Below are 27,586 nucleotides of genomic sequence, written 5' to 3'. Positions count from 1 at the left end.
CAGTTGGTATTCTGTGTCCACTCGTGGTACCTCTTCAGTTACACATCCTTAGAATAGCAGAACAGCTTAACGGTCCGGATGGCCCTTGTTGTGCCTGGTGAGCAGTTGGTCAAGTTCTGTTGTCAGTAGAGGAATGTAAATGTCAGGGTGAACCGACGACCTGATGAACCCACCAGGTATGTTGACTCTGCCTGTTGGAGATGGAGTTCCAGAGCTCACAGGTGTGTCTGGCATGGATTGGGACTCCATCTCGTTCCTCGCCCTCGTCAATGCGTCATCCTCCGCCTAACTCTCCGCCAATGCCGCCTGACTCTCTGCCAATGATGAGTGACTCTCTGCCATTACCGCCTGGCTCTGGACCTATGCATCAGCTGTTGCCCGTATCTCTGCCCTCAGATAATGTTTTTCTTTCTGATGGTCTGCTTCCAATGACTTGATCTCAGTCTTCAAAGTTTGATTCTGAACCATGTTCACCTTCATCAGATGAGCAGAATGGTACCGCCATGAGCCCCCATCGATTACAGTGGCCTATGATAAAAACGTTAGATCAATTAAGAATTAAAAGTTACTATAACACACAAATGATGTGTACGCATTTTAAGAATCTAGCAAAACTAACCACTTTCTTGGCAACCATGCATTTTTTCAGGTGGAGTTTGGGGTGGGGTGAGGAGTATAGGCCATAAGCATACAGCAGATTGCCGATTGTCCTCACTTTCATTTTGCTGTAACAACATATTGTAGCACCATGACCAGGATCTCTTCATTTAAGTGAGCAGATTAGGGGTTTCAGGAGGAAACGGAAAATCTAATACAGCCAATTGTCATAGCGTTTGCTGTCCTTAAATGTGAAGACTGTAATATTATTAAATCGATTCTCTATGTGTAATTATTCCATAATTCAACGAATCACGAAATATTACTTAACTAGGAAGTTGGGGCACCACGGGAACATTTTGTTTATAGTTTAATTTCCCAAATATAACTTTTCAGATATTTTATTATCTTATCGATTACAGTCTTCTATTAATGTATTGTTACCTCATCAGTCTCATTTCTGAACATCGCAAACCCCAACATAAATCAGCATTATAGAAATTGGCTTAATTATTTATTTTCTAACTAACCAATCGCAGAATTACATAAACACACACAATAGGTCATATATTGCTTACTAACATGACACAAATTTAAGTCCCTTGTGGACTAAAACGATATGACGACTTGGTAGACAAAGGAAAGGGGTGGGGACAGTTCAAGAGCGGAAAACTCAGAGTGGATTCACTGTAATACAGTTGATAACTACACTCATGAAATGCTAATACCTTTAACATGAACAGCCGCTCATTAGAAAATAAATAGCATTTTACATATTTATGAGCGTATGCCTTTGTTGGACCGGTGATCACAGAGATCACATCTGCTGGATAATAGTTCATCAGAGAGTCTCTGGTTGCGTTCCCAGAAGTCCCATGTTCTTTCGTGGTTGTAGCTTGTTATAATGGATACGTCAGAGTACCATTTGGAAATGTTCTTAGATCAGATGCATTCACCAGACTAAAGTATTTAAACACCTGCAGCCTGAATAATCTGGTCTTTAGTTTGTAGATGTCTTCACCATTTCAGCGTGGTGATGATCTCCACGTTCTCTGGTCTTGTTCTATTGTAGAGTTGAAGTTTAAACCACTTCACACACCAGCATCACCCGGTGAGTTTTGGTCTAGAGTAGTAGCCATTTCAACGTGGGGACCCCGTCCCAGGGTCATCTTGACTATATTTAAATCGCCAACCATTTCAACATGCAGCGACAGTCTGATGTACAATTTGTCGGGAGTCCTTTTAACTGACTAGTTAACTTTATATGAAAACCCATACTCTCAATTAGAAGGAAAACCTCACATTTAATCTTTTCAAAAGTATTCCTATACTCAATAATTTATTTTATACAACATTTAGATGCAAACCCCATAATTGAGAAGTGTATACAAACAAACAAAGTATTGTGCCTCTCCTGTCCTTCATGAGGTCAACAAATGAAACAAACTCGAAATGACTGTTCCTTAAGTATCCACAGACCACTCCAACTGCTTGGAATATAGAAATACTGTTCAATTACTCAACCTTTTGATGTTACCGTACTGCAAAGTCTTTCTCTGTGGTAACAAAGGGGTGTCGGCATGGGTATCGAACCAGCATCTGTAGCAACGCAGTTTGCACTGCGATGCAGTGTCTTAGACCACTGTGCCACTCAGGAGGCCCCACCCAAAGTTTTTAATGCTGATCATTTGCCTTCCACAACGTATCAAAATACAGAGAGGTGTTGGAAAGAGTCTATTGTCCTGCTAACAGCCCATAATGGTGTTCAGGTCAGGATAACCAAAACCTTTCTTTATTAAAGACTATCAGAAAGAATGTTGCTAGTTATTTATTTTGAACCAAAGCAGTGAATGAGTGAGTCACTCAGCGTTATGTAGGTGCCAAGGCTATATGACTGTGCCATCAACTTAATTATTTAGCAGACATCACCTGCTTATTCAGTCAACACATATATCTTAAGAATATGATGGAATATAATTGAACATTTTAGTTTCTCTTAGAATAAAAGCCTTAGCGTAACAACAGTTTTAGTAAGTAATACTGATGAGTAGAAACCAAAAAATAAGTGTCTTTTTCAGGGTGTGCGTGTGCAGGACAAAGGAATAGCAATTCTTACACTATTGTTCTAAATTCAATCACCTTCATCCTCATCATTCAGTTCATTGAAATTAAATTTTAAAGTCGTGCACAGTTTCTATTTGGTTTATGTCGCCCATTCATTGTCAGTTAGAAACACATTAGCGCCTTGGGACCCAAAAGCATAATCAGTGCTCTAACTCCCCCTTGCACTGGTCTGGCGCAATGAAGCAGTGACGCAAGGTACCGTACTAAAACCACAAATTACCTCTAAATCCCGCAGCATAATCTCAACACTTTTAGTTGAGAAACCACTGTAGTTATCAGAGTCAGTTATGGTAAAGGTCAAAGAATAGAGCGGAGTCATGTGTAGAGTAGAGGTCAGGTCAGTCATTAACAGCGTTAGGTAGACAGGATGTTTTAGATAAAAAGGGTTAAGGTAGAAATTCACCCTAAGATGTTTTGTGCAACTGTCTAAAAAGTTAAGGGACCTAAAGGGGAAAAGATAACAGGGAAAGTAACTGTTTTGTGCAACTGTTGGCTGTAGGGTTCTGGAATAATACACCCCTGTTTCAGTGAGTGAACCAGCGCCAACCAAAATCAATAGCAGCAGCATATGGGGGAGGAAAAAGAGCCAATAGTAGGCAGGCCGCTGGCACTGCCCATCTGACGGTCATTCTGTTTGCCAGTTTTAAAAATAACTAATTACAACAGAACGGAGAGGCATCAAATAAGCTAAATATGCAGCAGAGCTCTGGGAGATGGAAAATAGCTCAGTTAAAATTCGAGACGGCGGGGGGAATTTGGAACTGTGACGGAAGAATCCGGCATCAGCTGGACAAACAGGCGCTGTGCCTCCCTCCCTGATCTCCCCCTCTCCTGTACACAGAGACATGAGAAGCATTCCCACTGCATGAACCGGCTGGCAGCCCCCCCCCCATTCCATAAAACCTCCGGAGTGAGAACATTCCCAGTCCGCGACATCGGAAAATTATAACCCATAACCCTTCCTCCATCCCTCCCTCCCCCTCCACCCCCTTCCTCCTGAGTCACGTTTCTTTCTACTGCAGCCCGTTGAATATAGGCAGAGCCTCCAACAGCCGGAGCATCTTCCCATATGGCGCCTTCAGGGTCTGCAGCCATTGACGCTGTGGTGGATGACATTGCCAATCACATTGCATGACAATAGCAAACAGGACACTCCACTGAGGAGAGTGTCAAGTTTCTCTCAGGCCTTACGTTACAACAGGAGGAAAAGTCTCTCTTCCCAAAGAAAGGACATCCTGCTAAAGGAATCAGAGCCACAGACCTGCAGAATTTGACAAGCTCTCCGATATCTTTCAGCCATATGCCTCTACACTTTCCATTAATTAGCCCCTTCTGCAGAGATCATTACTTTTCTGGTGCGCAAATGACAGTTCGTGTGGATTGAAATGTGCCTCCTTTTTGTGCTGAAATGTATCAGATTTGATATTTGACTCTGTGTGCAGTGATCAATTACAGTGTGTTTCTGCAAAATGCTATGTTGTGTTAGCAACAGAGGTCAAGATTGGATCAGACCGCATGAGAAAATTGCATTGGTCTTTCCACAAAGTTCAAATGGGATCTTGTTTTTTTCTGGGAAAATAACCTAAAAGTAGTATGGTGGAGATGGGAAACAGGTCAAAACGCATTGTATAGCATCATTAAATACTGTATGTGAGACTGATTTATGGAGCATTATATACCTTCTTACATTTACAGATAAATATGGATTGAATTTTAGTAGATGTATGGGGGCAACACTGGGCAGGCTGCTACAACAATGTCCACTGTGAAACAGCTGTAGAACCACTTGTAACGGTATCCCATTCTGATTCCTCATACATTACAGATGAGGAGATCATTTAGAACATTTATATGACACTATGACAGGCCAAGACTGGGACAAAGATTTTATGACAAATAACCAGACATTTCACGCACAATCCAGATTTTAGTATTATATTCAGATCCCCCATTTTCTTCCCCCTGAAGATGAACAATGCTGTACTGGGCCAAGACTTTGTCTGGCTCTTGGAGATCAACCTGACTGTTGGAATTCCGAGCCGACTAGGTGAAAAATATGTCGATGTTCCCTTTAGCAAGGCACTAATTGCTCCTGTAAGTCGCTCTGGACAAGAATGTCTGCTAAATGCTTAAAATGTCCATGCAAAAGTTGGCTTTTCGTTCAAAAACACAATTAGTCAGCATAAGGCATGCACACCCTTATTGTTTTTTATAACAATATTTGTATTGGCATTTTCCATTTCAGCGTTGCTAGTTTTGACCTTTTAAATGATCTTTCATGTGTATCAATGGGGGAGGGGGGGGGGGAATAGGATGGCATGCCTTTGAAACTATCTTCAAGAGTTACTTTACTACAGTAGACCTACTGTATGAGGTGATGAATGTGTGTGATGGGTGAACCCAACCCCACTAACACATATGTTGGTCTTCTGCGGATTACATTGCAGGAGTATCTCCTAGAAGCTGAGATGCTGAGACCTAAATCAAAGGGATTGCTGAAAGACCAAGTCATGGGTCAGGTCAATCACAGTAGATCAAAGGAGTTTAGAAACTAAGATTGACCATGGTCAGTGTATGGTCAAAGTCAAGTTAACAAAGTGTGGCATCTGTTGACAAAAACACAGTCGTATCCAGTCGGCAACCATGGAGTTGTCGACGTGACGTCATGTGAATCTGCCATATTTTTCTCTTTATGCTGTTTCCAACATGACAACAACATATAAAAATACAGTCTGAAGGCAGAGCAAAGCTCCCGGAAAATGTGGATTCGCTTAGTAATGAAATGACACACAGGTTTGGCTTAAACGACTGGCTTGAGAACCTGCCAACTGGTCATCTAATTTAAATTCCATTTATCATAATGATGTTGATTTAATCTGATTATAGGCAATTGTGCAGTATCACTAGCCCATAGTTAATTTAAGGACAGTTTATGAAGAATGGCCTGTCTCTAAACTGGTATGTTTATACATTTTAACCTTAATTTAACTAGGCAAGTCAGATAAGAAAGAATTCTTATTTTCAGTGACGGCCTAGAAAAGTGGGTTAACTGCCTGTTCAGGGGTAGAACGACAGATTTGTACCTTGTCAGCTCGGGGATATGAACTTGCAACCTTTCGTTTACTAGTCCAACACTCTAACCACTATGCTACCCTACCGCCCCATACTTCAAGTGTCATTATTGTCATGTTATGAAAAACATTGGTGTGTGTGTGTGTGTGTGTGTGTGTGTGTGTGTGTGTGTGTGTGTGTGTGTGTGTGTGTGCTTGTGTGCTTGTAATAGTATCCTTGTGGGTACTGGAAATCCCTAGGGGTTAGGTTCAGAGTTAGGGTTAGAGGTTAATGTTAGGGATTAAGTTTAGGGTTAGAGGTTATGAAAATAGGAATGGAAATAAATGTTAGGTCCCCACAAGGATAGTAAGTAAGATAAGAGTAAGAGAAGAAAAACAATAAATAAAAGTAAGATAAGAAAAACAAATAATTTAAGAGCAGTAGTAAATAACAATAGCAGGGCTATATACAGGGGGTACTGGTACAGAGTCAATGTGAGGGGGCACCGGTACTGGAGATAATTACGTACATGCAGGTAGTGTTGTCAAACTGGCTATGCATAGATAATAACAGAGTAGCGGGGGAGGTGCAAACAGTCTGGCTAGCCATTTGATTAGCTGTCTTATGGCTTGGGAGTAGAAGCTTTTTAGAAGCCTCTTGGACCTAGACCTGGCGCTCTGGTACCGCTTGTTGTGCGGTAGCAGAGAGAACAGTCTATGACTAGGGTGGCTGGAGTCTGACGATTTTCAGGGCCTTCCTCTGACACCGCCTGGTATAGAGGTCCTGGATGGCAGGAAGCTTGGCCCCAGTGATGTACTGAGCCGTTCGCACTACCCTCTGTAGTGCCTTGCGGTCGGAGGCCGAGCAGTTACCATACCAGGCAGTGATGCTCTCGATGGTGCAGCTGTGAAATCTTTTGAGGATCTGAGGACCCATACCAAATATTTTCAGTCACCTGAGGGGGAATAGGTTTTGTCGTGCCTGCTTCACGACTGTCTTGGTGTGCTTGGACCATGTTAGTTTGTTGTTGATATGGACACCAAGGAACTTGAAGCTCTCAACCTGCTCCCAGTCGATGAGAATGGGGGCGTGTTCGGTCCTCTTTTTTCTGTAGTCCACAATTATCTCCTTTGTCTTGATCAGGTTGAGGGAGAGGTTGTTGTCCTTGCACCACATGGTCAGGTCTCTGACCTCCTCCCTATAGGCTGTCTCATCATTGTCGTGATCAGTGTTGTGTCATCAGAATACTTAATGATGGTGTTGGAGTTGCGCCTGGCCGTACAGTCATGAGTAAACAGGAAGTACAGGGGGGACTGAGCAAGCACCCCTGAGGGGGCCCCCGTGTTGCGGATCAGCAGTTGGGGATGTGTTGTTACCTACCCTGACATTCAAAGTTCCTATGGAGGAACTTTGAACATTAAAAGGGTAAAACACGATTTACCCTTTTGTAGTTAATAAATCCAATGTGAAATGTGATAACTAGACCTTAACATTGAAAAAGTGAATCCATTATTTTCCAGCTAATTTAAAGTATCCCTATCCATCTTCTGAATCAAACGTGTAATGTCAGTACAGTAGCCTATGCTTCGGAGGGGGGTGAGGCAAGTAGCCTAAACACAGGCAGACACTGGAATACATTTCTGAGTAACAGAGAGGTCTTTGCATAGGCGCTTTGTTGCATTGTGTTGTGGGACTAGAAAAAAATGACTGGAACGTTAAACAATGTTATTAACCAGTTCCCATGATTTTAAAATAACAGAACAGTATGGATCACTTTCGCACCAGGTTCCATTTCTGTTCCTTGAAAAAGGAGAACACCATTTTGGGTTCTGTTCCCGTGAACCGGTTCTAACCCCCGCTATTGACCAATAAACATTCACGTGGGCGTGGTCTGGCACATGAATGCATATAAAAATCATTCAAGGATATTCATATTGTAACAAAATTTGGTACACACGTTGCAAACACTCAAGACATACGTAAGAATATTCATATGCTAAATGACTGACTAAAATAGTGACCACAGGATGGTTCTATAAAGGCCACATGTTTATATCTCTTTATCTGTTAGACTCAGAGTGATGATCTTTTACACATGCTCAGGGATGTGAGTCAAGTTAACCCACATGATATCTCAGACACCACCTGCTCGATTTTGACCAAACTTGGGTGAATGATGAGTCATGCCACAGAGATCCATCATTTACACAGATTGGCCGAAGGGCGCTGCATCATTCGTGTGGGACGACATGTTTATTGTTGCCTTGTCTGACAATGGTTTAATCCGGGGGTGGGCAACTCCAGTCCTTGAGGGCCTGATTGGTGTCACAGTTTTGCCCCAGCCTCAGCGAACACACCCGACTCTAATAATCACATACTCATGATCTTCAGTTTAGAATGCAATTTGATTAAATCAGCTGTGTTTGCTAGGGATGGAGAAAAAAAGTGTGACACCAATCAGGCCCTCGAGGACAGGAGTTGCCCACCCCCTGGTTTAAATCCGTGACTTGGCTTAACCTTGAAACCATTAAACCCTTGGACATTGGCTGTACTAAACTCAACTTCTTTGTTTGGGGAAAAAGTGTGTATCGAGAGCTGAAGCCTGAAGTGCCAGAGCTGGAAAAACAGTGACTAAAGTTAACCACGTGGGTTGTAGGCTCGGTGGCCATAGACATCCATGGAGCATCAGGTTCAGTAGAGCACATGGCCCAAACAACCAATCCCTCAGCATGGATTTTATTAATCATCATGAAACGGATAGTTTGGGAAAGTAACTCAAAAACTATGTACTGTAGCTAGGGATATCCAACACTACAGTTGTATTGAGATTGAAAACGCATCGAGTCCTGCTACTGTAGCTTGAATCTGGCGTAACAGCTGTTTATATACAGTAAATTATGTTGCATATGAAATGTCATGCTCCTGATATATAGATTAATTCCTCAGATTGGCAACATGGGTTTTTAGCCCGGCTCGGAGAGAAAGGAGAAAGAGAGGCAGAGACTGCAGACGATGTTGTGCCAATAAGGTTGGGAGTTGGAATGCGAATGGGGCTTTTTTTTTTCCATTCACCCCGGGGGAAACAAAGCTGGATTCAACAAACCAGCAGCGAACCCTTTCCGTGAAAAAAAACAAATGCTTGGTGTTAAGATGTTTCCTGAATCCCGGGTCATACATGTGTTAAATCACACACACACACCCTTTAAAAAGCCACAGAAGAACGGGGCCCGAGACAGGTCACCGGCTTAAAACATATCTACTGGGGTATAGCAGCACAACACTGGCTCCCCTCCTTTCTAAACACTCTGCCAACATCTGCTCTGGCATCACTGCAACACACACACGCAAACACACCCATAGTCACGCACGCACATGAGAGATATAAACTCTATATTTTCTTTCATTCTCAGTCTTGCTCTAAATCGTATTCCCATGCCCTTCCACAGTCAAAATGATTCAGCCAAAAAATAGCGTCATTAAAAATGCACACACAATAAAGTTGGTGGAAGTAGCCGACATGTGCCAACACAGGGCATTTCATAAAGCACTGTATTTAACTCTGCAACTTCTCCCTACTTGATGCTTTATGGTCCCACTTCTTTCCTCAAGAAAGGAAGAGGAATTTCTTCATCTCTGCCAGCTCCAGTTAGTATTGTGGAGGGAGGAAGCTTTGTCTGGGGTGTTGTGAACTGATTGTGTTTAGGGAACTGAAGGGTTCTCTTGGACCTAAACACCACATTTTCCATATATTGTCTCGTGTTCCAACACACCTGCTACTAATGTGTACTTAACATAAAGAGGTAGAGTAAATCTGAATCCAATCAAATATAAAAATGACTATATTTAGAATTGATATATAGAATGATGACGCTGAACTAACCTGGGAGATAGTTTTCAGTAAATCAATGCATTGTTGAAGGTTTGCTAAGCATTGACATGTGTACCACACATTGAGTGTGAAGTTAGTGTGCTTAAATTCTATTTGATTATTGAATTGACTAAACAGTGATGCAGTCAAATCACTATATCACTTTAGTTCTCCCCTGAAGCCTGTGTGTGCAGCATTCCTGTGAGCCAAAGTCTTTGTCACCCTCCCCCAGAGAGACAGAGAGAGAGAGCGAGAGAGAGAGAAAGAGTACAGTACAGGCTCAGTGAGCACAGCCTTGCCATTGAGAAGGATAGACACAGGAAAACCTGGCTCCCTGTAGAGGAAAGGCTGTGCAACGACTGCAAAACAGCAGAATCTGAGAGCTGCATTTCCTGACAAAATGTCTAAAACATAAATCAATTAGAGAGTGTCATTTCCCCAAATGTGAAACCCTTACTCAAGGTTTCAAAGTCCTCTCTGATGAGGATAGGCTACCCTGTTTGGCGAGGACGCAGAGAGCTGTGGATTGGCAGCTCCACTACATTGCTGCCTGCCATAAGATGAGGGACAGTGTCTGACAGACCAACCAACCTGAACATGTCCTCTATGCTTATTGTTATTGGTGAATGTATGGTTATTTTGACCCTTGGTTATTGTTGTTACTGTTGTCCCGTTGACAATTTTGATTCTTATTATTTTAATATTGTACATATCCAAAGTAAGCTTTGTAAATATGTACATTGTTACGTCATGCCAATAAAGCACATTGAATTGAGAGAGAGAAGGAGAAGTGTGAGCCAGAGCCTAACTTATCCTCCCCCAGAGTGAGAGAGAGCGAGAAAAATGGGGAGGAGGATGAAGATGGCTGGATCGGAGCGGAGAGTGGAGGTGGTGATTGTTCGGCATTGGGCTCTGTTTCAGGACTGCAAGCTAAAGCTTGGCCAGAGGAGGTGAGAGGGAGCTTCAGTCTGATGACCTGAGCACACTGACCCTAATATAATCCAGAACGCTGGACAGGAGAGCCCTGCTTATCCAAACATCTACAAGTTGTCTGCTATTAGGCCAAGTAGCATGGCTAAACCCACAAGGTCCTATAGTGACTAGGAGTTCTCACATACAGTACTGTAAGAGTTCATCCTCCCTTAGCACTTAATCCTGTCATAAGTGCTCCAATAAACATACAGCAATGAAAGAGGAAAGGATATTAAGCTAAGGACCCTGAGGCTAAACACCTCCCTCTGCAACTGGATCTGGACTTCCTGACGGTCCGCACCCCAGGTGGTAAGGGTAGGTAACAACACATCCGCCACGCTGATCCTCAACACAGGGGCCCCTCAGGGGTGCGTGCTCAGTTCCCACCTGTACTCCCTGTTCACTCATGACTGCACGGCCAGGCACGACTCCAACACCATCATTAAATTGGCCGATGATACAACAGTGCCTGATCACTGACAACAAAGAGACAGCGTATACGGAGGAGGTCAGAGAACTGGCCGTGTGGTGCAAGGACAACAACCTCTCCCTCAACGTGATCAAGACAAAGGAGATGATTGTGGACTAGATGAAAAAGAGGGCCGAGCACGCCTCCATTCTCATCGACAGGGCTGCAGTGGAGCAGGTTAAGAGCTTCAAGTTCCTTGGTGTCCACATCATCAACAAACTAACATGATCCAAGCACACCAAGACAGTTGTGAAGAGTGTATGACAAAACCTATTCCCCCTTAGGAGACTGAAAAGATTTGGCATAGGTCCTCAGATTGTCAAAAGGTTCTACAGCTGCACCATCGACAGCAACTGGTTGCATCACTGCCTGGTATGGCAATTGCGCAGCCTCCGACCGCAAGGCACTACACAGAGGGTAGTGAGAACGGCCCAGTACATCACTGGGGCCAAGCTTCCTGCTATCCAGGACCTCTATACCAGGTGGTGTCAGAGGAAGGTCCTAAAAATGGTCAAAGACTCCAGCCACCCTAGTCATAGACTGTTCTCTCTGCTACCGCACGGCAAGTGGTGCCGGAGCGCCAAGTCTAGGTCCAAGAGGCTTCTAAACAGCTTCTAACCCCAAGCCATAAGACTCCTGAACATCTTGTCAAACAGCTACCCAGACTATTTGCATTGCCCCCCGCCCCCCTTCCACACCACTGCTACTCTCTGTTGTCATCTACGCATAGTCACTTTAATTAACTCTACCCACATGTACATACTACCTCAACTAACCGGTGCCCCCGCACATTGACTCTGTACCGGCATCCCCCTGTATATAATGATATTTTTTCCTGCTGCTCTTTAATTACTTGTTACTTTTCTCTTATTCTTATCCGTATTTTTTTAAACTGCACAGTTGGTTAGGGGCTCGTAAGTAAGCATTTCACTGTAAGGTCTACACTTGCTGAATTCGTTGCATGTGACTAATAACATGTGATTTGATTTCCCAGTTGACTACAGTGCATGTCTCCTGAATAAACTGAGAGGGACTATGGTTTCAAGTCAGGTAATACCTGCAGCGGAAATTCATTTATTATCACAAAGGTTCGTGTAGAGAAAAAGGAGAGGTGAAATTCAAGGTTTTTTGCTTATCCTGTCTCAACTTTGTACCAAGCAGACCAAAAGGCATATGCTCTAAATTGTTTTACTAGGTCCTCAGTCTGTGAGGTAATTAATCCCAAATGTTTTGCCACGTTCCTCATGAGGTCAGTGTAATTCAAAACCTTTCCTCTCTATTTTCTTCCTTCATGATGTGTGATAGCATGCATAACAAAAGGAGGAACAAAGTTATGAAGTGGTCATAAAATAGGTCACATGATTAACTCCTCAAACGTATGCATATAAAAAAGGATTTGTGTAATATGGCAGTCACTCATTCCGGCTCTCAAAGACTTGTCCCAGTCGAATGCTCTCGTGTCTCATGGATTAAACATCCAAGAGGGCAATTTTCTACTTAGCCACTTAACCTAAATGCTCATCGATCCAAAGGACACTCATCTTACATGCTTACAGCAGCAATGTGTGTGGGCCTGAATGCTTGGAACACAACACTTAAGCCTCTACCCGGGGGACTGAGGCGCTTCATCAAGCACATGTTGCCCCTGCAGACTGAGGTAGCACAGTGGAAATTTCATCTCATGTTTATCATTAAAACAGCATAGCCATTTATACTGTATGTTAATAATGTTCTTTTATATCTCGCCTTTTGTTTTAAATCAGACTCCCCGACTTTGTAAGTCTAATTATGCTACAGTTTGTCCATTATTGGCATGATTGTAAAGCTCGCCACCATTGGACTCTGGAGCAGTGGAAACGCGTTCTCTGGAGTGATGAAACACGCTTCACCATCTGGTAGTCCGACAAACAAATCTGGGTTTGGCGGATGCTAGGACAACGCTACCTGCCTCAATGCGTAGTGCAAACTGTAACGTTTGGTGCAGGAGGAATAATGGTCTGGGGCTGTTTTTCATGGTTCAGGCTAGGCCCCTTAGTTCCAGTGAAGTGAAATCTTAAAGCTACAGCATTCAATGACATTCTAGACGATTCTGTGCAGTTTGGGGAAGGCCCTTTCCTGTTTCAGCATTACATGCCCCTGTGCACAAAGCGAGGTCCATACAGAAATGGTTTGTTGAGATCTATGTGGAAGAACTTGACTGTCCTGCACAGAGACCTGACCCCATCGAACACCTTTAAGATGATTTAGAACGCCGACTGCCAACCAGGCCTAATAGCCCAACATCAGTGCCTGACCTCACTAATGGTCTTGTGGCTGAATGGAAGCAAGTCCTCGCAGCAACGTTCCAACATCTAGTAGAAAGCCTTCCCAGAAGAGTGGAGGCTGTTATAGCAGCAAAGGGGGGACCAACTCCATATTATGGCCTTGATTTTGGAATGACATGTTCCGACAAGCAGGTGTACACATACTTCTGGTCATGTAGTGTGTTTATCTTCAAGGCCTCTCATTTCCAACTCCAACAAAAAATACTGCAGTGGTCCAGAGTCATCGACACTAGACCTCTACCGCCGAATCCACTAAGGGGTTATAATCAAGATAATCAATCTTTATTAATAAGATGGATTGGTTATCAGCGCTCACCTTAGAAGGTTCTTTGTTGGTGTTATTTAGTGTCTGTGAAATAAAATTTGTGGTGATAGTTGTAGCAATACTAGTGGCAGTTGTGCTAGCAAACAGCTCCTGCATTTAGTGAGTGACTAGCCACAAAGTCACTAGTTTAACTGAAATAGACTAAAAATGCCCTGTGTATCCTACACTTATGAGCTTATAGATCCCAAAATGTAATGGATCCAGTGACCTCTGTTGTGAATGTTTATCTTCTCTGCCTACGATTAGCCCACCCAGAGATCAGTGAATCAGCTCTGTTCTGACACTTCATGGGGCTTGACCTTTGCCCCCTACAGTGGAGCCTAGTATTGACGTGGTTAGTCAGCGTGAATCGGATTACAGACAGTAAGCCTGGGTAGGACCAACAGGGCGCCTCTCCCACAGAGTGCTCTTTATACCTGAGAGGGAGGCAGTGATTAGAGAGCTAATATCAGTCTATTCAGCCACTCTGATGGTCTAGACAAGCATACAGACACACACACACATCCAGGCATAAGCACACATGCACACACGTAAGCATGCACGCAAACTCACATCAGGAATTCATTACTGTTATATCTAGATGGTGCTGCTTGTGCGTATAAATCTGCTATAAGAGTTAGAGAGAGAATCACAGAGACGAGTTAGAGTTGAAGTCGGAAGTTCTGCCCACAAATTTACTATGGGATTGAGGTCAGGGCTTTGTGATGGGCACTCCAATACCTTGACTTTGTCCTTTAGCCATTTTGCCACAACTTCGGAAGTATGCTTGGGGTCATTGTTCATTTGGAAGACCCATTTGCAACCAAGCTTTAACTTCCTGACTGATGTCGTGAGATATTGCTTCAATATATCCACATCATTGTCCTCCTCATGATTCCATCTATTTTGTGAAGTGCACCAGTCCGTCCTGCAGCAAAGCACACCAACAACATGATGCTGCCACCCCCGTGCTTCACGGTTGGGATGATATTCTTCAGCTTGCAAGCCTCCCCTTTCTCCTCCAAACATAACAATGGTCGTCATGGCCAAACAGTCTTGTTTCATCAGACCAGAGGACTTTTCTCCAAAAATAACGATCTTTGTCCCCATTTGCAGTTGCAAACTGTAGTCTGGCTTTTTATGCCAGTTTTGGAGCAGTGGCTTCTTCCTTGCTGAGCGGCCTTTTAAATTATGCCGATATAGGATTCATTTTACTGTGGATATAGATACTTTTGTACCTGTTTCCTCCAGCATCTTCACAAGGTCCTTTGTCCTTTGCTTGTTGTTCTGAGATTGATTTGCACTTTTCGCACCAAAGTACGTTCATCTCTAGGAGACAGAACACATCTCCTTCCTGAGCGGTACGACGGCTGCGTGGTCCCATGGTGTTTATACTTGCGTACTATTGTTTGTACAGATGAACGTGGTATCTTTAGGCGTTTGGAAATTTCTCCCAAGGATGAACCAGACTTGGAGGTCTACAAAAAATAATTCTGAGGTCTTGGCTGATTTATTTTGATATTCCCATGATGTCAAGCAAAGGGGCACTGAGTTTGAAGGTAGGCCTTGAAATACATCCACAGGTACACCTCCAATTGACTCAAATGATGTCAATCAGAAGCTTCTAAAGCCATAACAAACTTAGTGTATGTAAACTGCTGACCCATTGGAATTGAGATACAGTGAATTATAAGTTAAATAATCTGTCTGTATACAAGTGTTGGCAAAATTACTTGTGTCACGCACAAAGTAGATGTCCTAACCGACTTACCAAAACTGTAGTTAGTTAACAAGAAATGTGTGGAGTGGTTGAAAAACGAGTTTTAATGACTCCAACCTAAGTGTATGTAAACTTCCGACTTCAACTGTATGTAGACAAAGATCGTGATAACAGAGACAGTTGTCCCTATAAGACCAGTTGACCATAGAAAAGGTGCTCTGAGAGGCTGTGAGATCTCTATACAGTACATACATGCTCGAGTTCCCTGTGAATCTAGATGGAGTTTAACCTTGACTCAGGGGTAGACGTACCATAGTAAATGTCCGGGACACTACAATTCGTATGATTTGTTACGTTTCGTATGGTATGTACAGTCGTGGCCAAAAGTTTTGAGAATGACAAATATTAATTTTCACAAAGTTTGCTGCTTCAGTGTCTTTAGATATATTTGTCAGATGTAACTATGGAATACTGAAGTATAATTACAAGCATTTCATAAGTGTCAAAGGCTATTAATGACAATTACATTTGCCCATTCTTGCATAATCAATGCTTGGAGTTTTGTCAGAATTTGTGGGGTTTTGTTTGTCCACCCGCCTCTTGAGGATTGACCACAAGTTCTCAATGGGATTAAGTTCTGGGGAGTTTCCTGGCCATGGACCCAAAATATCAATGTTTTGTTCCCCGAGCCACTTAGTTATGGCAAGGTGCTCCATCATGCTGGAAAAGGCATTGTTCGACACCAAACTGTTCCTGGATGGATGGAAGAAGTTGCTCTCGGAGGATGTGTTGGTACCATTCTTTATTCATGGCTGTGTTCTTAGACTAATTGTGAGTGAGCCCACTCCCTTGGCTGAGAAGCAACCCAACACATGAATGGTCTCAGGATGCTTTACTGTTGGCATGACACAGGACTGATGGTAGCGCTCACCTTGTCTTCTCTGGACAAGCTTTTTTCCGGATGCCCCAAACAATCGGAAAGGGGATTCGTCAGAGAAAATCACTTTACCCTAGTCCTCAGCAGTCCAATCCCTGTACCTTTTGCAGAATATCAGTCTGTCCCTGATGTTTTTCCTGGAGAGAAGTGGCTTCTTTGCTGCCTTCTTGACACCAGGCCATCCTCCAAAAGTCTTCGCCTCACTGTGCATGCAGATGCACTCACACCTGCCTGCTGACATTCCTGAGCAAGCTCTGTGCTGGTGGTGCCCCGATCCCGCAGCTGAATCAACTTTAGGAGACAGTCCTGGCGCTTGCTGGACTTCCTTGGGCGCCCTGAAGCCTTCTTCACAACAATTGAACCGCTCTCCTTGAAGTTCTTGATGATCCGATAAATGGTTGATTTAGGTGCAATCGTACTGGCAGCAATATACTTGCCTGTAAAGACGTTTTCGTGCAAAGCAATGATGACGGCACGTGTTTCCTTGCAAGTGACCATGATTGACAGAGGAAGAACAATGATTCCAAGCACCACCCTCATTTTGAAGCTTCCAGTCTGTTATTCGAACTCAATCAGCATGACCGAGTGATCTCCAGCCTTGTCCTTGTCAACACTCACACCTGTGTTAACGAGAGAATCACTGACATGATGTCAGCCGGTCCTTTTCTGGCAGGGCTGAAATGCAGTGGACATTTTGGGGGGGGATTCAGTTCATTTGCATGGCAAATAGGGACATTGCAATTAAGTATAAGCAAATTGCCATCATACAAACTGAGGCAGCAGACTGTGAAAATTCATATTTGTGTCATTCTCAAAACTTTTGGCCACGACTGCATGGTAGGTATCAATCATTTTGTATGATATGTTGAGATTTCCAATTCATATGATAGGTTACGATTTGCAATTTGTACAATATGTTACAAACAATTGTTGTGAAGAAGGCTTCAGGGCGCCCAAGGAAGTCCAGCAAGTATGATAAGTTACGAATTCCAATCTGTTGTGGCTAACGGTAGCTAGGTGGTTAATGTTAGCTAGGCTAGGGGTTAGGGTTTAAGGTTAAAGGGTTAAGGTTAGGGTTGGGGGAAGGGTTAGCTAACATGCAAAGTAGTTGCAAAGTAGCTAAAAAGTAATAAGTACTTAACATTTGCTAATTAGCTAAAATGACCAACCACCCTACTTTTGTTAATGCCTTAAGTAACCTTCTGTCCTGTGTAACCATACCGGAAGTTGGGAAGAGATTTTCAATCTACAGATTCTATGGCACATGGTTAATGAACTGATAAACAAAACGATGACGTATTCAAAACTTAGACGTTTTCAATTTGAATTATTATAAAGTATTCTTGCAACCAATAGAATGTTATATGTATGGAGGATGCAACCATCCCAGCTCTGCATATTTAGCTGTGAAGAGACAGAATCATTAGATCATTTGGTTTGGTACTGTCCATCTGTAGCTTGTTTTTCTTCGCAGATTCAGAAATTGCGGAATAGCTAAATTTACCTGGAGCTAACGCTGCAAATAGCACTGCTGGGTGATTTATGACCCGTTTCAAGAAACTAGGCCTATGTCGCGTGTCACTACTTCACAGGAGAGGCATTTGAATGGAAGCTTCTTTTTTTAATCAAAATGCTTTTTTTTTAATCAGAAATGCCTTCTCCACCCCCCTCCATGGGCTAGGGGTACATTTTTTTAGTTAACCAGGTAAGTTGATGGAGAACACATTTTCATTTACAGCAACGACCTCAGGAATAGTTACAGGGGAGAGGAGGGGGGATGAATGAGCCAATTGTAAGCTGGGGATGATTAGGTGACTGTGATAGTACGAGGGCCAGGACACCAGGGTTAACACCCCTACTCTTACTCTTACACCCCTACTCTTACGATAAGTGTCATGGGATCTTTTGTGACCACAGAGAGTCAGGACACCCGTTTAACGTCCCATCCAAAAGTAAGCACCCTACACAGGGCAATGTCAGCACCCTACACCCTACACAGGGCAATGTCCCCAATAAAGTGCTCTGGGGTATTGGGATATTTGTTTTTATACCAGAGGAAATGGTGCCTTCTATTGGCCCTCCAATGACACTTCCAGCAGCATCTGGTCTCCCATCCAGGGACCAACTAGGACCAACCCTGCTTAGCTTCAGAAGCAAGCCAGCAGTGGGATTGAGGGGAGAGGCCTGGGTCTAGGACTGGCTGGGGACCAGGTTTGTCTGAGAGTCAGCAATAGTCCACTGGCCCTCTCCAGTGTGTCGAGTAGACAGAGCCTGCTGCTAACTGACCCAATGTCACATGTCTACCAGTCTCAAGTTCCCCACCCCCGGGCTCTGGTAGCTCGCGTCTTGGCCCACTGCATTGTGGGTCTGCGGGGAGATATAAGATTACTCCTTCAGCCCAGTGTCAGAGGTAGGGGAGCTTGGAGCATAGAAGCATGCTAGACATATTTTCCACATACTTGCTAGTTCTGGGGAAATTGTGGAAAAGGGGGTTGTATAACTCCACGTGTGTGTGCTTAGGTTTCCGAACGCATTTTCAGATGTGCCCAAGGTAAGCATTTCAAATAAAACTGCTTTGGATTTAGCATTCGCTACTAATCAAAAGCATCCCTGGTTATGATCCGTTTATTTGGGGTTTTAGACTTGAGACCCACAAGGAAAAGTTCACTGAGGACGTGAGTGGGGTAGAGTGAGTAAGTGTGAGTCCATACAGTTTATATAGTCCATACAGGCCCTGGTTAAAAAATGTATTGTTATTTTTAAATAGTGCACTATATAGGGAATAGGGTTCCATTTGGAACGCACTCGGTGCGTCAGTGTGTGACTGACTGACGAGAGAGTGAGAGGAGAGTGAGAGGGTAAAAAGCGTTTCTAACTGAGAGGTACTAATCAAGCCAATAGAACGTCACCATCCTTCTTCCTCTCCCTCTCCCACAGTGGTTGACTGCAGAACAATACTGGCAGTGGTCTTTCTTGGACCGTGTTAGTTCTACTGTCTAAGACTCAAACCCAACACCTGACATCTTCACAACACAGCGCAGTGTAGATGTGTCGGAGCCAAACGTGATCAGCTCCTTGACGTTGTCTGAACGCGTGTTATATTAGTTTGATCTCCAGTATGACTCTAACGAGGGAGTTCCGTGGTGACAGAGAGACGTGGACCTAATTGTTTGAGGAGAAACAGACACGGATAACTGAGCAGACCGAAGAGGCAAGTCCTGCTTTATGCAATGCCAAGTCCATTCAAGGTGAACTGTACACAGTAACTGCTTAAACTGGCCTGAGCTGCCCAAGGACTCGCAGAACCCAACTCGACACAGACCCGCCCCACCCTCTGATTATGCTTGAGAGTTTGCTGCAATAGGCCAACATACACAGATGTTTGAAGATTCAAAAGGATTTATGTTTCATAAGAAAGCATCTAAATTATTTGACAATTGATGGTCAAATCTTAAAACAATGTTTAGGCTGGCCACGAGCAGCAACTGTGTGTGTGTGTGTGACAGTATATCCAGGCCTATTCAGTGTGTGTGCATGCATGTGGTGTGTGTGTGTGTGTTTCTTTCTCACCTGGGTCTCCTGAAGGCAAGGCCATACATCTGGCAGGCCAGGCCCACGGTGGGGGTGTAAACGATAGGCATGAACCTCTCTGTGTCAGACGTCAGCACACGGTAGAACAGCTTCTCATTCCTGTCCTGGAGCCCCATCAGAAACACATATCTGGGAATGGCAGAGGGGGAGGAGGGGGTGAGGAAAAAGGTGGCAATCTTTAACACTGATTCCTAAACTGTGCATGTAAAATGGGCTTCAGAGTGGCTTTATGAAATACAAAATCTCAGAGAGCACGAAGGAGAGAGAGAAGAAGTGTGTGTGAAGAGGAGAGCGCGAGAGAGACGTCTGGGGTGACAAACAGATTGCACCGTGTGAGAGCAATACCTCACTCTGTCGGGCCCCACTTTCCCCTTTCCCTCTGGACTAAAAAGGCCCAATTGGAAAGAAATGGCCCATAGAAAGTGGGGGAGAGGGCGAGAGAGAGATAATGCCATGCTGACTCCCTCCTTGCCTTGATGAATACAAGCCCTGCTCACCATGCGATGATAGTGCCATGTAGTACAATAACTGCTGGATAAAGTTGCTGTTGCTTATGTTACAAACGCTTAGAAAAATACACAGCGCACAGAGACACCCATCAGATATCCTTCACAAGCTCCTTGTTACGAGCAAACATCGACGGGGGGACTGAAGGTTTTACATATGACCCAAATTAACGGGTCCTCCACTCATGATAAGAAAGCTTTCTACAAAAGCTGGAGTATAACGTCGCTCTTGTTGGGATGATAGAAAGTATGCATGGCCTTCTCCCACACGGTCATTGGATACAGGGTGTTAACAATCTCTTTTTAAAAAAGGTTGATGGTGTTCCAGCCGGGTAAAATCACTAGATTCAGATGCGGGATGAATTCCTATTGGGCGGATGGTCAGGGGGAACATAATTACTAATCATTTGTAGACTGCAAATTGACCGCAAGAAGCCCGAACAGATATAATGTTTGACTAAAACCGTAGTTTCTAACCTTGCTTAAATTTGCATACGATCACTTGCCTGCCTGTCTATTATACGTGGGAACACTGGGGAACAAAATTAAAATTCCTTGGAGCTGATTCCCTGGTGTTTTCACAGTATTTTATGTCCAACAAACAAACAAACAAACAAACAAACAAACAAACAAACATATATATATATATTATTATTTTTTTGCTCAGCAAACTTGGGTGGCCAAATAAAACCACCCGCAGGCCAAATTTGGGAATCCTGCCATACCAACACAATTCAGTCACAAACTAGGGACACAGAACGAGACCAACTTATTGGTGCCCAACGTTGTGTGATTGGTGATGTGACTTTGAGGCCACGTCAACGCACAGTGTCAAGCTAGGGTTGTACCACTCACATGACACTAGGAAACGGGGTGGCACAAAATGTATATTGTCAGTAAAATTGGGTATTTCAGTCTAGGTGGTCTAGACCCATACGATCATTTTGATTTAACTTATCTAGTTGTGGCAGGACAGCAGGTCTCAATAACCATGTTGAGTCTAGTTATCTTTTCCATGAGCGACTACAGCTTGAGCCTGTTGTGGCTCTCTCTCGGCCTGAAAGGATATCACAGTCACACACACACACACACACTTTTTTTTTTCAGATAAAGTGTGTTAACAAGCGTGTGAAACTCTGCTTAAACTTGGCATGGGAAAATAACTTTTTCCCTCTTCCAACCCCTTCTCTCTCCATCCAAATTCATGATTCTTTACAGACACTCTTGACGGTTGGTTTTTATGATGTTCCTTTAAACTGCTAGATACCGTATCACATGCATCAGGTTAAAAATCACGCATTTTAAGAGTTGATCCCATATGACTTTTTAGTATTCGTGAGTCCTTCTCTTTATCTCTGTAACTGGGTCTTCGTGCAGAGAAGAGGATTTCTCCAATAAAGCCAGCCTGGGCCGCCATCTCTGTTGTTATAGACATGTTTGGGCTTCAAGCCAGTGATGTCCAGAGTCCAGCCTGCTTTATCAATGTCCAGACACCAGAATGAAGCCCTGCTTTGGGGAGTAGTAAAAACAGTAAATAGCTTCTGCTTGGAATAGAATGGCATGTAATCGTTTAGTGAGAGTTTTGAGCAACGGTCATGCAAAAATACAAGTGACACGGTCGGGTCCAGCAAATACCACAGAAGGCTTGAGAAGAAAAGTAAGGCCCGGACTGCAATGGAAATACTATGGCCAGAGGCATGAGGACAGGCAGGGCGAATACCAGCTCTAATAAACTGGTCCGATGCCCTGAGTGGACTGGAAGGCAACGCCGGACTATGAGACAAATTGTTGATGACATTGAAAGGGCATGGGAAAAGGAATAAAAACACGGCTAATTGCTGTTTTGGAGGATTGGTGTGCTACAGTATAGCAACCGTGCCTCAGTCATCATACCACCACGCTGGAAAACCAAGTGGGCTAAAAGCAGTGGTGGAAAAAGTACCCAACTGTCATACTTGAGTAAAAGTAAAGATACCTTCATAGAACATGACTCAAGTGAAAGTGAATGTCACCCAGTAAAATACTACTTGAGTCTAAAAGTATTTGGTTTAAAATATACTTAAGTATCAAAAGTAAAATAATAGATTATTTCAAATTCCTTATATTAAGCAACCAGATGGCACCATTTTCTAGATTTTTTTAAGTTATGGAAAGCATGACTAACTTCAGGAATGTGGTATCTGTGACCGAACTGCCAATGATCAAAGAAATCAGCCTTGGACATAAGTAATGCAGCGTTACATAATACTAAACCTTTGTGACCCTAATCAGCTGCAGTAGGGACTGGAGATTAAATCAGCTTTTATTTTATGTCTTAAAGAAGATTGTAAAATGCTGTGAAGAAGGAGAGGAGAACAAGGATGAATGAAGCCATAGAAATTGAGAAAAAAAGTTTTAAAAAGTAGTAGTGGTTTGTTCAGTAACCAGTAGGGTGCTAGGGTGGATTGAATAAAGAGCTCAGAGGACTAGTTCGTAATCCTTCCCTTAAATCTCAGTCTCTTTGAAGGCTTCCAGGTGTGTGATCTTTCTCTCTCGCTCTCTCTGCAGCTGGGCTCTCCCAGCACACACACAGGATCTCAGTCTCACCTGTCCAGGTCGTCCCTCTTCATCTCGTAGTTCTTGAGGACCCGGAGGAGCTGCACGTCCTGGCTGAGGAAGCAGGGAGGCAGCAGGCCGTGGATCCCCAGCTGGAGTCGTTCCTCCAGGGAGAAGGCCATGCCCTAAAACACACAGAACCATAGGAGGGACATCTGTTAGACCACCACCATAACACCAGAGCACAGTAGAGACATCTGTTAGACCATTAAACCACTAGAACACCACAGATCACTGTTTAAGGCCACCGTGGGCTAGCTTCCGTAGGACTACTGGATGAGAAAGACTGAGTCTGACCTTAATGTATACGATAAGCCCTCTGGTCCCAACTACTCAACATTATCGTGCGGCTGTATGTCTTGACTACAAACTGTGTACTTAAGTGTATGTACTTTGTCTTTGATTGTACTTTAATTGATAAACTTCACATTGCAAATGAACTTTGTGTCAAAAAGATAGTTATTCTAAGTGTTACAAGTCTGGGGTCTGTGGAATGATATGTACATAGGCCTACATTCTAAACAGTTCAAAGTCCAGTTCAAGTCCAAAGAGAGCAGTAACTGGAGGACGAATGGTTTAAACCACAGATCAGATCTTATTACCTACTTAAAATGTCTCTTCTACAACCCTGCTATCCTCTTTCCATTCAACATGACTGGCTGAGACTGCCCGAGTAAAACTTCCTTTGTACTTTTAGCCAAAGTTTGTATAAGCAGGGACATTTCCATTCATCCCTCTACAGAATCCCTGGAGTGATGATACTCGGGCTACTGCATCATCGGCCCTATCCCAGTGTTTGCTCTGGATGGGGGGGGGAGGTCCCTCAAGTATTAACCCTATTGGCTGATCTGATGTTCTGATGGGGCAACCGTCTGCTCACATTCTGCTGTGATGTCCGTCCCCGCGAAGATACACACTGCAGTCATGAGACCAGTCTCCATCAGACAACCACAGCCTTTGACCTTTACCACAACCCTGACCTCCAGACGGGCATATCGATAAACACACACGTTTAGCTTCTGGGTCGTGACCTTGAACACTACTGGATCTGTGAATCGGCTGTTGCCACCGTTGCCCCTCCTCTCTCACGGAGTCTGGTGGAGGGAGAAATAAGAGGGTAGGCTCATTGTTATGACTGAAATAGAATAAATGGAAAAGGTATCAGATCAACAACGAGGTTTCCAATCAATTCCATTCCAGTCATTACAATGAGCCCAACCTCTGATTAAAGTGACACCAGTCTCCACTAGTCCATAGAGGTGCTGCCACCGCCCCATAGAGGGATCAGAGTGTGTGTAGCTGTGAGAGACAGTGTGTTGAAGACTCTCTGGCTGTATTTTTACATCTATGTCGCTGCTGGGATGGAATTGAAGTTGTGGTGCAACTTCTGTGTTTTGGAATGCACACCACGCGGGCTTGGCTGAAATGTACAGCTTTTTTAAGGAATTGGCACTTTTAAATCTGGTTGAGGGGTTTGATTACATGGACGCAGAGCAAGAGTGAAGTAGAAAAGCATACAGTGCAATAAAATGTAGTGTTCTTGACGTCGTACTAACCATCAGAACTGACCACAGGCACATTTTCAAACCTTGGCAGATTTTCTTTAAAAAAATATATAACATTATTGGGTTCGGTCTCAACTGAACTTGGGACTAATGACTCTGGGACACACACACAGGTTACAGTGCATTCGTACGCAGTGCACAACATCAGACAGGAACACACACACCTCTTGGCAGAACACCTGAGGAACAGGCTAAGTATTTGCCTGATCACTTCACTTCGCATATTAGCAATGTTTTATTTGTCAAATTTATATCGAGGAGCCTTCACACAGATTATATTATAAATACCGGGGGACGTTTGGGCTGAGAGGTTGACAGCTTGGATGTCATCTATTGTACCTGTGACTTTCAGTGGACCCATGGTCTGATGTCAATGTCAGTGCACTCCATTTCTGTCAGCAGGCCAACAGCGTGTCTATTCACAGCCCAAAGCCTACACTAGTCATGGACTTGTGGTTTTCGATACTGCCACATAACAGTACATTATAGTACATCAACCACTTCTGGTCAGACGTAACCAGTGTAGTCGTTCCTATACAGCATTGACACTCGTCCCTTGTTGTTAGAGCTAAAACACACCGCCTTGAATGCGATTTCAATGATGATTAGGTGCAATTATCTTTTGTTCTGATGTTTAAGAACATTGTTTGTTATTTCAATAAAGTTCTGTTCCCTCTTTGTGCCTGTCCTTTCTCCAGGCTTGACTGAGTATATACTTCGATGGCCTGAGGAGCAGACACTCAATACTGCCAGCTCGGGAATTGCTACCTTCCCCATAATCAAAAGATACATTCTATTTTGCGAAGAGCCAGTGGTTGACATCATAAAGGGTGTCTCAGAGGCTTTGGACTGTACTGGGCCATTATACAGCTCTGTTTAGCTGACTCATACAACTGACCATGAGACATATTGGAGACTAGAAGCTCTGGAAAAGAAGCAAGGTTTTTTTTTTTAAATACATGAATGGATCTACATATAATGTGGTGACATTATTATATGAGATCAAGCCTCAGATGTGCGAGTGCATACGCCACATATGTCAAACCAGAGAGGGAGAGGCGAAGCGAGAGGGATAACTGGGCCCAATATCTGTCTTCTCCAGCAGGTGGCATTTGTTTTGTATTTTTATATGGAGGTCAATGAGAGTGTGGAATTTGATTAACAAAAATGTAATGGCTTGTTTGCTATGTGTGGCTTATTCGATCAAATAGACGTTTCCTAATGCTTAGGTTGTTACGAGTGTAATGATATAAGTAGGACACGTTACCTCCCGGAAACTTTGAGGGAAAAATACACTTTATATCGGAGTTGGGCCTGTTGTTCACGCGCATATCTGCCCTCTCATTAGCTAGAATGCGCTCACCTGATCTTGCCTCCTTCCGACTGCACTTTCATTTTTGAAGACATTTGACTTCATTGTTATATCACTAATTAGTAAAGAACGCCCCTCACCTGGTTGTCTAGGTCTGAATTGAAAGGAAAAAACAAACACCAGCTGACACTAGGCCCTCCATGGCATACCAACGCAAGCTCACGCAAACAGCCACACACGCCCAAACGCACAGACTTGTTCTCTTGAATAATTGTGTGAATTTGGACAAGCATTAAAACAAAACAGTGGCCCACACAGTAGAAGCTCTGACACAGTTAGGGGGCTTGTCTGTGTCAGAGCTAAATGTCAGGGCATGTCTGAGAGAGTCAGATGACCCATGGACTCAGTCTCATTAAGAATAATTACTCGACACAGCTCTGTGGTTGCTCAAAGGTTCTCAGTGTCATACGTGAAATGGAGACCCTCCGTGGAACCTAGCCCAAATGAGCAATTCATGGATCAGGGAGCCTGGGCCGACAGGGCGAGCCACTGGGTATGGAACTATGGAACCACCTTCCGATTGGGGACATGGATGGCTGGGTTAGTGACGTGGGAGGGGGGGAGGAGAGAAGGAGCAGGAGGAGAGGGTAGGGATAAGATGCTGCTTTCCTGCTTTTCCACTGTATGCTTGGATGGCAAGAAATATTAGATCGACATGGTCTGCAGCTCCTGGCAGGTTCACTGAGGGAACCGGCAAGTGGATTTGGCGTGTGACTGACTAGCTATGTATCGGCCTGCGTCAACCCTGAACTTAGCCCGTAAATAGAACTGGCTATCCTCTCAATCAACCACCACAGACCCTCAGTCAGTCACTACAGCCTGGTGAGGCCCTCAGATAGCTACTGACGAAAGCCATTCTCCAAAATAAACCAGATAACAGCTGGAGAGTGATGAGATAAGATGGCGTGATGGGAAGAGGTGGTGAAGGAGGATTGTGTTCCTAATATGGGTGCCATATTTTAAACTGTTCAACTCACACAAACATTTCCACTTGTTGATGAAGAGGTGGAGCAGGTAATAGTTTGTTGAGAAACAATGGCACAATGTGTTGTCAAACACTTTTTGCTGTTTCAGTCAGTCAGTGACTGGGGTTGAGTTCTGGTAAGGCCAGGCTCCTGAAAGTTAAATATACAATTGGAACATTGTGAGAGAAAATATAAAATGGATTAATAATAATAATAATAATAATAATAATAAATGTTTTCACTTTCCATGAATCATCAATGGAATAGATTCCTCCGTTCATCGTTGTTGAATGTTTGCACTCACTCAAACACGAGCAAAGAAGCATTCTTGACCAAACAGACACACGTACACTACATGACCAAAAGTATGTGGACACCTGCTCGTCGAACATCTCATTCCAAAATCATGGGAATTAATATGGAGTTGGTCCCCCTTTACTGCTATAACAGCCTCCACTCTTCTGGAAAGGCTCTCCACTAGATGTTGGAACATTGCTGCGGGGACTTGCTTCCATTCAGCCACAAGAGCATTAGTGAGGTCGGGCACTGTTGTTGGGCTACTAGGCCTGGCTCGCAGTAGGCGTTCCAATTCATCTCAAAGGTGTTCAAAGGGGTTGAGGTCAGTG

The 27,586-nt window shown here is 43.7% G+C and overlaps 1 protein-coding gene across 1 annotated transcript in view; it reads right to left on the bottom strand.

Annotated features, from left to right (window-relative positions):
- The window catches only part of LOC139394745 (malic enzyme 1, NADP(+)-dependent, cytosolic), a 113,035-nt gene that overhangs the window by 51,947 nt on the left and 33,502 nt on the right, over positions 1 to 27,586 (bottom strand). Inside the window, exons 2-3 of the mRNA XM_071142819.1 lie at positions 23,050 to 23,183; positions 19,937 to 20,086 (exon numbers count right to left, since the gene is read on the bottom strand). Coding sequence (XP_070998920.1) covers positions 19,937 to 20,086; positions 23,050 to 23,183 — 284 coding nt within the window. The remainder of the gene's footprint in view (positions 1 to 19,936; positions 20,087 to 23,049; positions 23,184 to 27,586) is intronic.

This window comes from Oncorhynchus clarkii, chromosome 3 (genome assembly GCF_045791955.1).
Source record: "Oncorhynchus clarkii lewisi isolate Uvic-CL-2024 chromosome 3, UVic_Ocla_1.0, whole genome shotgun sequence".
NCBI lineage: Eukaryota > Metazoa > Chordata > Actinopteri > Salmoniformes > Salmonidae > Oncorhynchus > Oncorhynchus clarkii.
The sequence above is the reverse complement of the archived record's forward strand: the minus strand, read 5'-3'. Positions and strand labels throughout refer to the sequence as shown.